The sequence below is a fragment of the Ammodytes marinus genome (assembly GCF_949987685.1).
Source record: "Ammodytes marinus genome assembly, chromosome: 4".
In the NCBI taxonomy this organism is placed as follows: domain Eukaryota; kingdom Metazoa; phylum Chordata; class Actinopteri; order Uranoscopiformes; family Ammodytidae; genus Ammodytes; species Ammodytes marinus.
Genome location: NC_137233.1, coordinates 7,194,360 through 7,213,204, shown reverse-complemented (window position 1 = coordinate 7,213,204; position 18,845 = coordinate 7,194,360). Strand labels below are relative to the sequence as shown.

At 40.8% G+C, this 18,845-nt stretch overlaps 1 protein-coding gene across 1 annotated transcript in view; it reads right to left on the bottom strand.

The window, feature by feature from the left end:
* Nucleotides 1–18,845, bottom strand: part of atg7 (ATG7 autophagy related 7 homolog) — a 58,125-nt gene that overhangs the window by 10,860 nt on the left and 28,420 nt on the right. Inside the window, exon 18 of the mRNA XM_080026457.1 lies at nt 15,602–15,724. Within this exon, the coding sequence (XP_079882583.1) occupies nt 15,602–15,724 (123 nt within the window). The remainder of the gene's footprint in view (nt 1–15,601; nt 15,725–18,845) is intronic.

The window sequence follows — 18,845 nt, the reverse complement described above, 5'->3', positions numbered from 1 at the left end:
AAATATGCTGACTTAATCTTAGTTTGGGAACACAGTGGGCCATGTTCCCGTAAAAAGATCAACTAAGATTAAAAGTGTTTAAACCTATTGTGTCTGAGTCTCCTCTTCCAGTAAAACACACACACACAATCACACACACACACACACACACACACAATCACACACACACACAATCACATATGCAAGCACTTGCAGTAAAATGCACACAGTTGCTGACGAGTGCATTTGCATACCCACTGTAGAGCAGAGAAAATGAACTCATGCGACTAAACAGTAATTCCTACTGCCGCTGTGGCACGCTGCATTCCCGGCTACATTCCTGAATTCCACTCAGACATTCCTACACAATGTGGCGGGAATCTGCAGAGTGGAGTCAGGCAAAAAAAATAATAGGCCGATTTATAGAGCAGTTTACTGCAGTTCTAAAAGTATAGTTATACTAGAGTAAACCAGAGGTATGGGACAAAAAACAAAAATAACAAAAAAAGGAATAAATTAAATTAAATAGATGTCAATTTCAATGCATTGAGTGCCACACACAAAAGTTATATAGCTTGTCATAAATGATATACAGTTGTCCCCTTGTTGTCTTGAAAATAAATCCGACCTACAGGTACCCTTAATGATAACAAACACTGGTGGCATCTTCTGGTCTGGAGTAAACACTGTGTAAAATTGTTCCCTAAAAAAAATGTCTTCAATAAGACCGATCTGTTCCCATCGTTACACTTGTCAGAGCTTATATAAGGAGTGAATTTTCGGGCCTTGGTTTTCTACTCGTTACCACTTGAGTCTATCCAAAGCCGTCCCAATGGTGCAAACATACTACCGAAACACTCTCAAGCCCCTAATGCCTCCTGTTTAATAAAGTAATGTCCCCAGGCAGCATATACAATAAGCAGAGCTCGGGCTAATATTGCTTGGCAGTAAAAACACTCATTTGATTAAGTAGTTCCAGATGCTTCCTCGGTGGATAGAAGATCTTTGGACCGTACAATCCAGATCCCAAGCTGTACAGTAAGGTGTTTCCCATTTGGACGTAAGCTGAGTCGGCAAACAACTTGGAATCGACCTTAAAACTAGAGTCTAGAAATCCCCACAAATTTCCATCAACATACTCAGATTTGAAATTGTGACACTCATAAAGGGGGAAACTTTAGAAAAGACCGACTACGATCATAGTCACATCTCGGCAACGACTGAGATCCTAGGACGACAGTAATATCCTTGTGTGTTCAGGAACCATGAGAAAAATTGGAATTTGGAGAAATAATCCATAAAATTGCCCCAACGCGGGAATAGACTATGTTCATTTTGGTCAACTATAGAATCAGTTCAACATTGGAATTGCGTGTTCATCTGTTCCTCTATTGTCCCCTAAATAAAACTTCATATAAAGTGTTTCTCTAGAGCCCAACACTGCACTTAAAATGTCCTTTTCCAGACCCAAAAAACTTTGCAATCCAAGTTCAACAATTCAAGGCCTCAATAACTCAAACCTTTACACAACATCAACATGGCATTGTTGTTCTAGCTATTCCTTATGTTGAGGAAAAACTCAGTGAGCCAGATATAAACTTGTTCAATGTGTACCTCCTCTACCCCCCAGTGTTTTTAAATGATGATTTTATTTTCTTCCATTTCCTGCAGCGGTCCTCTGAATTCTCTCTGGAGGCCTCATTGTTCCAGGCCTTCAGCTCTCAGGGGGGAACACAGTGAACTGGCCAAAGGCTGGGTGTGTGTGTGTGTGTGTGTGTGTGTGTGTGTGTGTGTGTGTGTGTGTGTGTGTGTGTGTGTGTGTGTGTGTGTGTGTGTGTGTGTGTGTGTGTGTGTGTGTACGTTCTATTCACTGAAGCAGGAAGAGGAAGAGGGTGGATACAGGAAGGGGAGGGGCTTGTACTAACCTAACCTGCCCTCTTGACACATAACTGACCCACACACCCACTTGTAACACAAAAGCCATGATTTCATATAAACCGTAGAAAGTGTGTGATCTGCGTAACACACACACACACACACACACACACACACACACACACACACACACACACACACACACACACACACACACACACACACACACACACACCTGTAGTTCATTTCCATCAGCTTGTTTCAATTAACACCTTCCTACTTAACCAACCACATGTTAAGGTTATAGATTGTACTGTTTGATTGAGTGCTTCTTCCAGCAAGGCATATGTGAATAATTGTCTGAAAAAAAAAAAGATTTTTAAAATGTGCTTTTGTAGAGACGCACGGTGGAAATTCATGTGATTGTCAAATCAAAAAAGTGTTTATGGTTATTCCAAATGGACAGCACAAAGGGAGAGTAAAAAAGCAGGCCATTGTAGAGAGAGGGGGGAGTTGACGCGATATCGTTTTAAATATGAGGATAACAAAAAACAGAGCCATTGGAAGGGATTCAATCGCCTGGTGTCAGGAAAGGCTTCCGGCCCTTAAGTATTAGACTCTGGGAATATTAAAGTTATTCCATTTTTTTTAAATGGCAAATAAATTGCAAGAAAAAAAAATCAAATCAGTCAGTGCTTCGATAATTCCCTACGGTGGATGTATGACTTTTTTTTTTGCAATACTCAAGGATACAAAACAAACTAATTTTGATTTTGCCAACTTGAAAATATTGTCCCAAGGGTCAGTTAAAAGAAGTTAGAAGTTTGTATTTTGAAAAGACAATGGCGCACTTCGGCACATATGAAAGTGACGTATAAAACATGGTCTGGGGAGTGAAAGTGCTTTATCACCGGCTGGGGGAAAAAAAAGGGAAAGACACATGGGTTTAGACTTTAGAGAGAAGATTCTCTTGGTGGGAACAGAGTCTATGCGTTGGTCCCAGCTGAGGTCACGTCCCCCTGGCTGTGTGTTTTCATAAACCTTACAGTCTCGGGGTAATCAAACAAAAGCAACCGGTACTCACAACACCCGGCCCCAGATAGCCCAAACCTTGAACACCAAAACCCTCACACACTAGAGGAAAAAAACGACAAACTGGGAAGTGATGCGACATCCGCCTTTTTCCACCCCTAGTCTTCCCATTTCCTATCAAAGGGCGGACATTCGCAATCTGCTGTATACTACTTTTTTTTTCTCGTTACACTTAAATCGCTCAAACTCTAGTGCCACCACCACTACTTTCTCCCAGTCATAAAGGCCAGCTACAACAACAAATGGAGTCTCTCTCTCTCTCCTGGGTGTGGTGGCCTGTGGAGCAACAGCTGGGTCCTGTTGTTTCTAATGAGATACCCAACTAACTGCGAACACTTTTTTTTTTCCTCAGGATCTCTCTCTCTCTCTCTCTCTCTCTGTATTGCCGTACTTTCGGAGGCACAAACTCTTATCTGTCTATTCTCTGAACTGTTCCCAGATTTTCTGGGAAGGATCCCCTCACTGTTTACTATAGCGCTCTTAAACTCTCTCTGTCAAACAACTGACGGATCCCCTCTCCCTCTCTCTCTCTCTCTCTCTCTCTACAGGATCCTGTTCTCTCTCAAACATTTTGGATTTTCCCTCGTTTCCTCTGCTTGGTTTTGAGTTTTCTGTTTTTTCTCTCACTTAATCTGTCAGTCTCCATCTCCCTCTCTCCCTCTGTGTATCTCCCCCTTTCCCCTATGACACATTTCCTGTATACAAGAGAGACGACTATCAACACATGATCTGAGTCATGCAGCTGTTTCATAACGCCACAGCTTTCTCATAGTGAACGCTTAACGTGTAAAAGAGTCAGATAAAGGGACAACACTCTGAGAAGTCTAGACATGCAGTTATTCATTATTTTTTAAATAACATAACGTTAGAAGTTTTTATTATCTATTCCTATTTATGACTGTAATTAGGATGATTGATTATTTTTTTTCAAATAACAATTGCTGTGAGGAATTAAATAGAAGTCCTTAACAGTTCAAAGCCTCTGTTTAGTGTGTGTGTGTGTGTGTGTGCAACCAGTATAAGTCTGCCTAATGAACTGTTTTGAGCGTGCAAGTAACCAAATGGCAATAACAGATCAACTTCAGAGGCTGTGTGTTTGGTTGTGTGTGTGTGTATGTGTGTGTATGTGTATGTGTGTGTGTGTGTGTGTGTGTGTGTGGGTGTGTGTTGCCAGTTCAGACCTGCCCAGGTTTAATTAGAACTGTGAGTCAAAGCCAAATGACGTGTGGTCAGAGTAGCAATCAAACACTAGTAGGGCCCCAGGGGCACATGTAGGCTGACACACACACGCGCGCGCGCGCACACACACCCCGTAACAAACACTCTTCGCGCATCAGAATTATGAAAACAAGACACTTTCTCTATATTAAAAAGACCTCAGTTCTCAAAGGGAATGAGAGCAAATAACTTTCAGACTAATGAATCTTTATGCAGCAACAAGCCCTGACACACACACACACACACAACAATATAGACATACAAGCACTTTATGTTATGTTTCTGTGTGTCGTGTGTGTGTGTGTGTGTGTGTGTGTGTGTGTGTGTGTGTGTGTGTGTTAGTTAATCTGAACCGGAGGCCTTGATGCTATCACCGTCTTCCATGTGCTGGACAGAACAGCACCAGGGGAGAGAGATAAGAACTGGCAATGTGACCAGATGAACGTGTTAGAGTGTGTGTGTGTGTGTGTGTGTGTGTGTATTTCCTAGAGCCCCAGGGCAGATTACCTGTGAGCAGCCAAAAATCAGGCCATAGAAGATGCAGCTAGCACGCGCACGCACGCACGCACGCACACACACACACACACACACACACCTCTTATCTTTGTCTTAGATGCAGCTGGAGTGATTTTTTCTGTATCAGAGATTAGCAAAAAACATGAACAGAATGAACAGTCCGGCTCTAAGACGAGGTCCATGAAAGTTCTTCAACTTACTTCAAGACTGTACGCACATGTACAGTCACATGTACAGTCACATGTACACTGTACGCAACTCGACGTCATTGTAAATGAGGGTCACCCCTCAGTAGGTCTCTCGAGGATAAATAAAAGTTAAATAAATGAAAAATGAAACATGTAGAGGAGCCGAACACGCTCATACAGATGATAATCATTTGTCCGTTTGTGCACAATTTGGCAGTTTTAACCATTCAACCACTTTTAAATTGAAAGGCATTTTAAGGTGAAATATAATAGATAAAATGAGAGGAAAACCTAAAGTGTCTACGATTAACTCTCAGTTTTGGTGATTCTAGTGGACAAAAGCGGTAAGGTTTTAACAACACCATGTGTCTGCTGTCCTAAAGATCTTCCCTATCGCCTGCCGCGTTGTGTGCATTTGTTTAGGAAGTTTAAGAGTGACCGCAGGATGCACTGCAATTAGGTGATGCATTTATATGTGACAGTGTACGTTTAATAATGGTAATGTGGCAATGGTGAAGCAAAGTAAACATTTAGATTCGGTACTGTTCCGGAAACTTTTCCAGTCCGCCTGCCTTAAATCGGTTTTTTAATGAGTTCCCGGGAAATGCATTAATAAAAGTAAAAAAAAAGTTCCTTCTAGTCTCTTTTGTGTTACGTTTTATTTAGACCTACATATTAAAGCCGCTGTGTGGGGTTCCGGACTATCATGGTGATGGTTTTAACTACGTCAGGTGAATGTTAGTTTGCAGAGTACATCCATGAAACAATAGAGCAGTAACAGGACACAATGTGGGTGCCTCACGTACTGATAACATTCTCTTCCTGAGATTTCAATGAACTGATTTATCAACTTAACCCAACAGCATACACAGGGGGAAACAGGTGGCACACTTGACTTCCACACTAACGTCTGTGTGAGGTAAACATCCTACACATTCAGCATTGGTATCTCCTAACTATCTTTAAACTTCCCAGCGATGAATGCCATGATGTCTTAAGTACGTCAAGCAAATAACAGAAAATAGTTGACATAATGTTTAAGATAAATTCAAAAACTTACATCCATGGGCTCTGACATATTGTAAAACCACTATACATATGTCACACACTATTAAACATGTTTCACTTTGATGTCCGAGGTACTGAGTTTCTGTTCATGTGTGCTTTTTGTTAAAAAAATAAAAATAAAAATAATAATTTAGAAAAAATGTACATTAAATACATTGAATGCATTGTTTAAATGGCTGGATAAAATAAAGTAAGGTTATTGTTTTCTTATAAATCATAATTCCTACTTTAAATAATGAATTTTCCATATGGAGCAGCGGGCTTTAAGTGATAAGCCTCCGCAGCAAGTCGATCCCCCTGATGTGTGAGCTTTCGGAAGTGAAAGTCTGTTCTAAAAAGGTGCCACGCTGACACAGATACAGAAATAGTTGTTAAAAGCTAGCGAGCGCAGGGAGCTAAACAGGGCCGACTAGACTAGACTACAGTACTCGATGTGTCATGTGTCTGTCTGTCTGTCCATGTGTACGGCCAGCTGCCAGGGCCAGAAGAAGGCATCAATCTGGACTGACTGGCGCCGGGGTGGAGGAGGAGGAACCCTGTATAGGAGCAGGGACCCGCTGCAAATGGTTTCCCAATGTAGTGAGGCAAAATTTGGCTTTTTATGGTTCCTATTTATGACTTATGTAATAATAACTTTCTTATGATTGATGATTGGTAACTCTTCAAGGCTTAAGACAGCTGTGCTGCAGGGTGCTATGCAACCCCCCCACATACACACCTACAGGACACCTTTCAGCAGCTCCTGCCCCATGTACAAGTGTATTAATAAGATCCACCAAAGAAGTGTCCCTGTGAAGTGGAGAACTGTGTGCTCCCCAAAGAGGTCCAGCTCTTATCACCATCTATTCTTCACACTGCCCTCTTCCTCCGTCTAGTTAATCTCAGTTATTTCCAAGCCGTAGGGAAAACAAGTCTAAAAGAAAATCTTACTGTACATATAATAGCACAAAACTATAAGTAGCCCACGGGTAGCCTAGTAAGTCACAACTCTAAGGATTATCAAATTTTTTTTTTTAAATGCATTTTTTAGCTTCTTCTGGTGACAAACTGAGACTAAAGAACAGGATGCATTCTTTAATAGAACCTATTATTTTAATGGTAACTGCATGAATTCTGGGTATTTATACTTGACTGGCATAGGGGGAAACACTGAGTGGCTATGCTGGCCCGGAGACTCATATTACCTCAGTGGCAGAAACAGAAAGGGGAGGGGGGTTAAAGGAATGATGACATCACTGGCCCAACGGACCTAAGTCCTGACACAGAATGTATGTTATCTAAAGAATGGTTTATTTCCCTCTGTTATCCGGGAGCAATATAGACACAGTGGGAGAACACAACAATCCGAATCATGTGGTCCATTCTCTACTGCATTGACATATGTATAAATATACTTACAAGCATATACAAATCAAACATGGAAATAGTCTAAATGCTTTAAATTTCCATGTTGCACTATAGTTTTAATCCAAATGCTAAAATATGGACATTCACACTTAATTGATTTAATTAGATGATTTCCCATTTCAAGCTACAGATTATTCTGGAAGAAATGCGTTGCTTATGTGGAACAACAAGGTTGCACTCAGATTTGGTCTCAAATCTTTTAGCAACAATGTTATAACCCAGAAGCAACATGCATTTGCCTTTTTTTAATATGGGTCAAACTACTTCTATTTATAATATTTTCATTTCTGCTGTGTGTGTTTGTCAGCGCCGACCAGGTCTGGCTTTGTTTAAAAAGGTAGTTTGCGTGTACAAATTGGACTGAAGCTAAAGAAAATATGTGCCCTAGATAAGGGTACACAAAAAAAATACTAAAATATAAATAAATAAATATTTGTCTATTTTGACCTGCAAATGTTCAAGAATCAGGACAGTCTAAAGTATGTTTAAAGCAGTATGATAAGAGCTGTTTCACCTGTGCGTGAAACGTTTTTTGAATTTTTTTTTATGACAATCGTATGTTCTTTTCAAAACGTATAATTATTATGCAATGCATTTATTTTATTTTTTATTATTTTACGAGTCAGGACAGTTGTCAAGTTAAGAATAATTCACAAATATAGCTTTAACCCTGGAATTTGTACTTCCTAATATAAATACGCCTTCCCAAGTAGAAAACCCTCCAAAAAATGTAGGAGAGGGTTAGAGAGGTTAGCGAGCCAGGTTATAAATTAAGCCACTGAATGACACAAAGCTTCTGAATTTAGCCTGTAACGAAGCAGGGAGATTTAGACCCACTATGTTTAGTGCTGAATGTGTATGTGCATGTTGGGCAGACAGACAGACCCTATGTACAGAACGGCCAGGATAGGAGGTGTGATGTGTCTGTACATAACTGACATGAGTAGAGATCACATTTTAAAATTAACAGTGCATTAGCTGTCAGGCAGGCATAGCTAGCATACATATGGGACGTAAATACACACGTGCTTACTTATACCAGGGATACATGATGAGACTGGCATACGTGTGCATCTGTGCGTGTGTGTGTGTGTGTGTGTGTGTGTGTGTGCGTGCGTGTATGTGTGTGTGTGAAGAAACAGGCAAATTATATAAGGTTTATGATGTCAAAATATGTTCCTAATAGTTTCCATGTATGCTTCCTAGAAAGGACTGTGTGATTTGGTAACTGAAGACTGAGATAGTGTTTTGAATGGAAATAATTCATTCCCATGAATTGCTATCTTAACTTAGAGAGTCTTTCCGACAGAGTGTCTCTGCTGAGCTCGCTAAAAAAAAAAGTGAAATCCAATGGCTAAAGCTTTCAATCAATTTCTGAGGAAATCCACAATTGCTTAGAAAGCCAACACCACTAGCCACAAAAACTTAAATAACTTACTAAGAATGTAGGAACAAATTCCATAGTTCTCTCCAGGAAACAGCCCCATGAAAGCTGTCAGTTAAGATGTTGGCGACAAATTTCTAACGGCGTATGCTAAGGGAGTTTCAGAACTGTCTTGAAAAGTTAGCAGGTGTCTCGAAACCCGTTTCAATCCCGTCTCAATGTAGTTTCTGTGAGTTAGAAAGTGCATCAAATTTGGCCCAAATTTCGGCGGAGGTCCCAAAAAACGCCCTTAACACACACACATAAATCAATTAAAAAGGTCACAAGAAATGGGAGGGGGATATATATTTTGTTCTGAGACAATAATATCTACTTTTTTCATTTCATTGAAACTTAAAATGAACGGCAGAAAATGGGGATATACAAATATACAGGGACAAGGGTCGACAAGGGTTGAATATAGTCCATTTAAAATTTGACACAAATTCCACTTTTCAAAGCAATCTCTCTTGTTGCTCTCCTTCCCCTGTTTTCTCTCTCTTCTATCTCTCCGTCTCACAGGAGGGAGGCGCGGTGTGCTAATGAAAAAGCAGACTTAATATGTTTTTCCCCGAGTCCATCTGGTAATAATTGTAGCATGTAGCAACCGTAGCTGTGTTTGGATACGTGGGGCCCCTCTGACGTTCAAGCGTGTGTATGTGTGTGTTTGTGTGTATGTGTGTGTGTCTTTATGTGGGGGTGAGACGGAGAGCGATGGGAGGAAAAGAGCATGTGACTGGTGAGAGGAGAGAGTTTGTGTTACTTTGTGTGTGTGTGTGTGTGTGTGTGTGTGTGTGTGTGTGTGTGTGTGTGTGTGTGTGTGTGTGTGTGTGTGTGTGTGTGTGTGTGTGTGTGTGTGTGCGTGCATGTGTGCATGCTGGAGCTTGTGTGTTTTCCAAGCTGCTGGGTGACGAGCCAACATAACTAAATCAACTTTATGGTCAGCGCACTGCTTTATACGTAGAGAGTTGCAGAGCTGAGCAGGGCAGAGCGTGGGTGGGTTGGGAAGCCTCTGCTCTGTCGGGACATTGGTTATGACTCAAGGGGATGATTTGTGGCATCGGATGGCGCACGTACTGACTGTTATCAAACAGCCAAACACACCAGAAACATACACGTGTTCTACAGAACACTGCCTCCGTGTACTGGAATGAGGCCAGAGAGAGAGGACTGTGACAAGACAACGATAATCTTAAAAGTGGTACATGTAATTAGTCACAGTATGGTTCAAACTAAGGGGGATTTAGTCTTGAAAAACCAAAGAAAGTTAGCCAGTACGATTTATCCTAGGACTTAATTATCATGTGTTTGATACTCCCAACTGTACATTTTGTTAAACTTAAAGTACGAAGAGCTTTCAGTTTTTTTATTTTTTATTTTTCCTAGCGGCAGTGGCCTGTTTAGACGAAATCATGAGTGTTTTAACGACAACAGCTTTGCTAGTGCAAGCAGGTGGCACATGCATCTGTATAAGAAGGAAACGAGTGAAAGAGAAACAGCAGGATGCGTCCCGATGAGATAATGTATTTACATGTGACAATGACAGATGGCTGATTCATAAACATTTAAAAACTCTTCGTAGGAGGTTTAATTGTCCTTGAGCAAGACGCTGAACTCATATCTGGAGTATCAGCTAAATAAACGTCTCCCAGATAGATGGAGGGGGCCCCCAGACCCCAAGGAGTCCTGGATGAGGAAACTTCCAGGAAGGCACCGTCTTATTAAGTTCAGGATTGAGATAATTATGCAATGATTTCATTTCAACCTACGACAGCGAGAAGATGATGTCGGGAAAAAAACACAGGTTACACCCTTAAAGAGTGTTATTGTAAAGCTAAAATCTACAATAGAAAGCCTTTGTGTCACCCAGTTCTGCACTGAATCCTATGGGGACAATATCATACCATGCACGGATCTGTTACTCCGTTGCTGAGTTCGACAATCACTTAACAATTGTGAGAGAGTAACTGTCACTCTATTAAAATGACACAAATCTAAAAAAAAATTAAATAAATTGTCGAGAGGTATTGCTTTCGATGTTTTATTTGAAATGTGGGCTTGACACCATGCGGAATTGAAAACATCAAGGTATTACTGTTAATTATGTTTTTGTTTGGAATATATTATGTATGGAAATCCTTATGGTGGAATCGTGAATTTTTTTTATAAAAATTATAATAAAAATAAATAAATAAAGTGACAAATGACACATTCTTCTCAGCGCTAACGCCTTTATCTCGTGACTTACTGGCAGTGGCGGCTGGAGTAGGTGGAAGGGAGTGGAAACATGAACTGTGCAGAAAGAGCCTTTGTACTGCCGAGGTCACACATCCTCTGTGTGTGGGGGGCATTCAACAGTCCGACACTTTAGTGTGTGTGGGAAAACACGCGCCCAACACGCAAGATTATGGCAGCGCTTACTGAAAATGATGCCAGGAATATATGATACGAAGAATGAGCAATGAATGGTCACGAGCCTCCTTGTAAGAACATGGATCATACACCATCTTTCAATATCACAATAATTTGTGTATAATCAAGTTACATAATGGTCTGGAAATGACTTCCCTTTGTAGTAGGGGATTTTCTGAACTCATACTATTGTAAAACCTAATTTAGCCATGGCCTTACTTTACAATTAGAAACCACAGAGCTACACATCTTTTATTTTATTTTACCATCATTTGAAAAACTACAGATAAAGGATTGTAAACGTATTATTTCAGGATGAGCCTGAACCTTGTTTTGAATGCATTTATGAATGAATATACTGTTTATATACACATGGTTTAACATTACATAATCTGCCGTAGCCAAACACAGCGGGTGGGCATCAGAGGAGAGGAACAGCATCCTGTACAGACACTCATTTCCTTCCAGGACCCGGTGAGGTTACATTCAGGAAGAGTCCATCAGCGCCAACACAATACACTGCTCTGACACACGGACACGTAGCTGCCCTAACACACACTTACATGCTCTAACGTTTGTAGAAGCACTTAGCGAATTAATAAGGTGGAGTCAGCGATTCTGGAGAACTTAAAGCTTGTTGTCAAAATCACTTTGTCAAAGTCAGTGAACCAGCCAGTTTACAGAGCCTAGGCTGTGTATTAACACTGGATTTTCTTTCAGCACGCACACACACACACACACAGTTGGAAAAGTAGCAGATCGCGAGGAGATATGGCAGTGTAAAGTGGGGCAGGATGACATTAATTTGTGCGCCTTCCAGAACCATCAAAATGACTTCAGCAGCTAAAATGGGCTTTGTCACTTGAATGTAAACAAATGTCGTTTTGGGATATTAAGAGACTGAGTCTGTTATTTTTCCACTGGGAGGCCTCAGATTGTCTGTTTTTGGAAAGTTTCAAATATGGCTTCACACACTGTTAGACAATCTGACAGGCAATTTTAGTGAGTGACAGTGGAGGTAACAGTCTCAAGGACGGTAGTATACAAGGGAAAGGGGCCGAATCGAATTGTAGAGTAAAGGGGAGGGGGGGCGCCAACCACAAGCACATATCAAGTGAAAAATATATTAAACTGGTTTGTTGTGTTTTGATTTTCTTTACCACAACCCAAATGGCCTCATGAGGATGAAGATACAGCATGTTGCAGACTAAAACAACTGTTCAACAAACTCTCAAATCCATGTAACTAATTTGCCAGACGCCAGATTTATAGTACATTTTCCGCCCTGCCGCCATACAGAGTACGAAATCCCAACAGGACTGACCTCACAAAGAAGCCATTCACACTGATTTGTGCCTGCTCACACAAACACACAAAGACACGTACACACACACACACACACACACACACACACAAAGACACAGGCTTGCACGCGCACACACACACACACACACTTTGAGTCAGTCTAAACTTTTACCGAACTTGAACTCCCCCAAAAACCTTTGTGGTCACCGCATAAAAAGTAGTTCTCGGGTTACAAACTTGCCAAAAATAGGCCATAAGTACATAGCACTCCTATCTGCTGATGTAAATTATAGTTTAGAATGGTTACACACACTTCAACATGCAGAAAAAAAACACACACAAATGCAAAAGGTCTGCAATGAATTCAGGACCAGGCCTTAGCAAAAAAGAAGAGAATATTTTAAAAATAACAACTTCTTATGCAAATAAAGTCATTTAAGCCCAATGTAATCCATGCCCACACATTTTGTAATATGGATGGATTATTCTATTGTGTTTCTTAATCGGTAATAGTGCTGACAGATGGATTCTAAAAGCTAAGAGTCAATATGTAAGCCACTGGGAATGATATGATAAGCACCATCCAATAATAACTCTTCTTAGCCAAATACTAATCCAATATGACACAGATAAAATAGGTGTCCTACATTGACCCCTTTAACCCCATAATTTTCTACATTGAGCATAATCATTATAGCTGGCACAGTACGTCTTTAAATATGGGTCAAGTCACGAACCCTGTTTTAAGTGGGTTCCCGCATGAAATAAGTAATAATATGCTTCTTCTGTCCCTTCCTGGAATCAAAAAAAAAAAAAAAAAAAGACCTAGAGCGGACGTCCCTCTCCAAGTGCAGTAGTTTTCAGAATAGCTAATCTGTGTACAGGAAACAGGCGCTGAGACTCCTGGCGCTAGTGGGCTGAGCAATCAAAACAATCTCTCCATCTTCTGATTGAGGAGAGAAAGAGAGAGAGGGAGCTACGCCAGACACTTCAACACACTTCATCAGGCGAGGGAATGAGGTAAAAGAGGGATAGTGAGTGTATTAAAACCTTATGTATCCATTTTATCATTGTTGCTAAACTGAACTGTATAGGCTACTTGTGTAATCTCTGACATGCTTCTGTGTATGTCTGTTGTCTAAAGGTTTCTATGGTCTGTGGACTGTTTAAATTCAAATTGCCCTCTGAGATAAAAAGAGTTTTTTTTTTTAAATTTGAACTTGGACTACTCTCCTTCCATTTTACAATATTCCCTCTCTCTCTCATCTCTTCTCCTACTTAGTTTTCCATTCTTTCTTTTCTCTCTCTCCACTCTCTCTTATTTTCCCTCCTTTTTTCCCTCATCCATCCATCCCATGTGTTATGTGAGAGGGAGGTTGGGGAGAAAGTACGTGGGATTTTCCCACAGCTTTCGGCAGGCCCAGACCCAGCCCCACACACCCACTCATTTTCTGCCTGAAGTCAGAGGGGAGTCTTGAGGAAAACCACCCATATTCCACCAGCAAAGTCTTCTGGCTGTGTGTCGGAACCTTTTTTTTTCCTTTCTTGTTGCTCCACAGACATCAACTTTACGCTGCCACGGCAACAGAATAACTAGAAGGTTACATCAGAGACTCATATCTCTGAGCTTTGAGTTACAATGTCGTAGCTGCTATTAAACATTTTAAACGTGGAGTCAGCTATTCTACAGATATGCTGCTTGTCAAAATCACTTTTTCATCAAAATCAGTGAATATTTTCTCACAATCCGCTGCCTTTCCTTACTGTTTGTATGCTGACAAAAAAGTCCAGTGGTTACAGGTAGCAGAACGTGAGGAGATATTCACTGATTTTGACAAAAAGTGTTTGTTGACATCAAGCGCTTTCCAGAATCACTGACACCATCTTTAATTTGAGAAAACCTATTATAGACCTTCATTTCTAGAACAGAACAAAGCTGTTTCTATGTATTTCCCAGGGCCATAAATCTTACTCAGCTCTTGAAGGATCATGGTTCATTCTATCTAGCAATCCATTTTCTATCCCTTTATTCAAGGTCCAGGTCACGGTCTGAGAAGGCTGACCCAGAACGCCCAGAAGTCCCTCTCTCCCCAGCCAAGACATCCAGGAGCCAGCCTCCAGAGGCATTCCCAGGAAGACTGGGATATCTAATCCCTCTGACATAGTGTGGGGGGCGTCAAGAAGGCATCATAATCAGATGCCTTTGAATTACTTCAATGTTTCCTTACGCATGGCTCCTACCATGAGGTCATCATGGCACACAAACTGGCAGATGAATTTAAAATGAGTGCAAAAAGCTGCTTGGAGGAATTTGTTCTCATTCAATCGGATCAAAGATACAGGCTGCCCATGGTAAAGTGCAATAGATACACATTTTCCCGATGAACGTGCTGAATCTTGACGGCACTTTGAAGCAGCACTAAAGCACTTCAGTTTAAACAATTATAGTTGAATGGATTTATGATCCGTTTCTTGCTCTTGTTGGATTTCGCCAGGTTATTTCTGTTTTTACCACTATTGTAAATCAAATTATCTTTGCGGGACAATAAAGAACGGAACGGAACTAATTAGGGCACACCCTCTGGTCCAATTTTAAAAATGGAAACCCAACCAATTACATTCAAAAATATCCAGAGTCTCCTCTCCGGGAAAGCTCTGCCAAACAGATGGGCAGGGCTTCCCCAGACCTCTGTCTCCTTAGCACAGTGCATGTTGCTCAGGTTTAGAAGTTGCTCAAAGAGTTTTTTGGACTGGATGAATGAAAATTCTATTGAAAAGATCTACATTTCTGCATTATGAATCATTTTGTCTTTTGAGTAGATTTTTGAGCTGAAAAACCGTAATCTGCTAAATTAAACAAAGAAGGTGCCCTTCAGTTCTCCTTGTTAACTGTCTTCTGATTCAAGAGAATACATAATAAACCCAAAATGCTTGTACAGTTTGATGTTGATGAACCTTCTGTCTGCCCCATTCGCAATGCACTACTCCACTTCTCCTGACGTTGCAGGTCTTAGGAAAACCTATTTTGTCTGTGAGTGTGACAGTGTTTTTCATTCTAGTCCAGTTGGACTCTTCAGGCCTGTGTATATAAAGGTGTTTATATGAGTGTGTGATTTACCTCTGCAGCCTGTGTCTCCTGGTGCAACAGTGTCAGGCCTGTCAGGTCTTCCAGGAACGAGTGGGACGAATTGAAAACCTGGGACAGGAAGTCGAAACCTTCCCTCTCATAGCTGTCCAAGACCTGCACGAAAAAAAAATAAAAAAAAATAAACAAATAACTATTACCGGTACAAGTGATTTAACAGAAAATCTTATGTTGTTTGTTTTTCTAGGGCAAGAATAAATGATTTTGACTTAAACGTTCAATACAGTATATACTTAAACAATACAGGCTTGGATATACTTTAACTGCAATGGTGCATACTGAAATCATTAAGTACATTGAAAACAAGTCACGTAAATGCACATCTTCCCCTTTTCACGGCACCTTCTGTAAAATATTACATCTTGTCCAAGACATTTCTTGATCATTTTTTTCTTCACCCAATTTAATATGCTTTTTGGCAGTCCTTTTTGAATGTGATGCGTGTCCTTGGGAGTGGAGGGCTGAGCCATGCTAATGCATCACGACTAGAACAGGTGTCCACTTCAAGAACATTATGCGATGGCAAAATTGTCTCTCAAAAGGGAATAATAAAAACATGTGAATGGTACAAAGTAAACATGCTCCCTTGCTCGCAAAACCTGTGTAACACCACAACTCAGCACCTCTGCAATCACACAGACATTTTTACCTTGATGTTCCAACAGTACAGACTTCAAATGTCCACACCTTCTCACTAAAAACACAGACACACACACACACACACCCCCCCCACCTCTACACACACTGCCCTCTTGACTACCTTCCTCGGCTTCTTTCATGGACGCCCACACACAGACCCTCCTCTGCAGGTGTAGGGTTACCTCCACCTCAGACATCAACACACAGTGTGACTCAATGCCTCTGTGTGTGTGTTTGTGTGTGTGTGTGTGTGTGTGTGTGTGTGTGTGTGTGTGTGTGTGTGTTCGCAGTCTGACCTGGCGTCTAGTCTCGGAGCCAGACACACTGCACACAATACGCACTGACGTGTCCTCCGTTCATCTTTTCAACTGCCCTTTTCTTCCCTTCCTTCTCTTTTATTTATTTCATTCTCCACCTCCATCTACACGGGCTCCATTACATGAGACGCCAGCAGCCCCAATACCCATTTTGTTGAAACATAGCTGCTAAGAGCAACATAATAACTGTAATGATCTGGTGACAACGTTAATAAAGTTGTTTTTAGAGTCACGGTTACACACATACACAAAAACACACTCACTTATGTCCACAGCGATAGAGGACATGCAAGACAATTCTAATGGACATGAAAATCAGTTTATGGAATATGAGAACATTTGAAATATGGGACTAAGGGGTATGACCAAAGAAGTTATCCTAAATCCGACTTAAAAAATATGTACATTTTCAGAATTAGTTGTGTGATAAAATAGCAGTTTTTGTTTTCCTGGACAATTGATATACCTTAACAAATAACAGAAATAATTTAAGTAGCTAAGAAAACATAATAAAGGAGTGAAGTCAGTTGTAACTGCATGCTGTTGATGGATGGAGTAGCATAGTCATTCAAATCTGGACAGTGTTTAGACGCTAGCACACACTTGTCCTGAAGCGTATAGTGGGGTTGTTCTTTGCGTCGATAACGGAAAAGGTGTCACACACTACTACAGGCTGTGTGTGTGTGTGTGTGTGTGTGTGTGTGTGTGTGTGTGTGTGTGTGTGTGTGTGTGTGTGTGTGTCTGGCATCATTAAACATAGAAAATATACTGTACATTGGATGGTCCTGGTGGCTCAGAGTGTATAATAAGTGTTTATCAACGTATACTAAGGGGCATCTTTGAACGGACGGTCGAATGGAGCACAACTACATCCTTTATTTAAAATATTTAGATTAAAGGAAAATCTTGTAACAAATTGTGCATCAAAATAAGTAGTGTAATTTGAAAGTACTGTAGTAAGGCTTTATAAGGGGAGATTTTAGTTTTTTTTACTGATTACTACCCATCAATGAAATGGCTAGAAGTTCTTGGTTAGTGGTTTTGCCATAATGTGACACTTACTATATATATTATGAGTAAACAGTTCCTGGTGACTCAATGGCTTTGAAATTCTCTTGTTAATGTGTACGGTCAACCAGCCACGTTACCACACACACACGCACACACACACACACACACGCACACACACGCGCACGCACGCACACACACACCCTACTACTGACTCATTAAGTAACCACTCAGGCCTAATGGTATTCTGAGAATCAACACACACACCTCACAGGAAGCACAGCTCATAAAGTATGTGTAGTTAACGGTCCATGGTAGGAAAATATTGAGAGCTAGTTATTTCACAATCAGTAGCAGAAATGGCTCCTTGTGTGAAAATGCTGTATATAGTGATTCACCAAAGAGTATAAAACATTTACCAAATAATTATTTAAAATATTCTTAAACCATAGCAGCTTGGCACCAGCCTGAAGGTAATTATTTTTTTCAATAAATCAAGTAATCTTTTAGTTTATAAAAAAGTTTGAAGTAGGTTTCAAAGGAGTAATATGGAAGCCCTGTGAGCTATGTTAGTGACTAGTTTTCAAGACTTTAGTAGTTTGCACTACAAAAAGGTTCAAATATTCTTTATTTTTTGCTATTAATAGTGGTCACATATTTGGTAGTGTTAGTGCAAGTAGTTGTAGTATGAGGTGTCTGGCACAGTTTAAGACAGAGCCACGTCAGCTGTGATTTACTCTCTGGCGTGGAGTTTTATTGGCCTGCAGCCTCAGAAAGAGTTAGGAAACACACATACACACACGCTTATACACACATACACACATACACACACACACACACACACACACACACACACACACACTGAAAAGCCCCAACTCTACAGGAACTGCTCCAGTCCAGACAGGGGCTGAATTGTTTTGTTTCCATAGTGACCTGGCAGCACACAGCTGACTGTGGCAAGAATACAGACAGACATGCACTCGCTCTCCTACACACACACACACACACACACACACACACACACACACACACACACACACACAGGACAAAGACACGCACTCACTCACACACACACTACAGTGAACAGACTGATAGATGGACAGAGGGACACACAAAGGGAGGAGCGATATGGGGGAGGGAGAACAGGAAAGAAGGTAAGAAATACAGAGAGGAAGAGAGAGAGGGAGTGGGTTGGGAGAAGAGAAAAGGGTGAAAAGCAAATAGGCAAATGCAAAACAGAGAGGGACAAATGT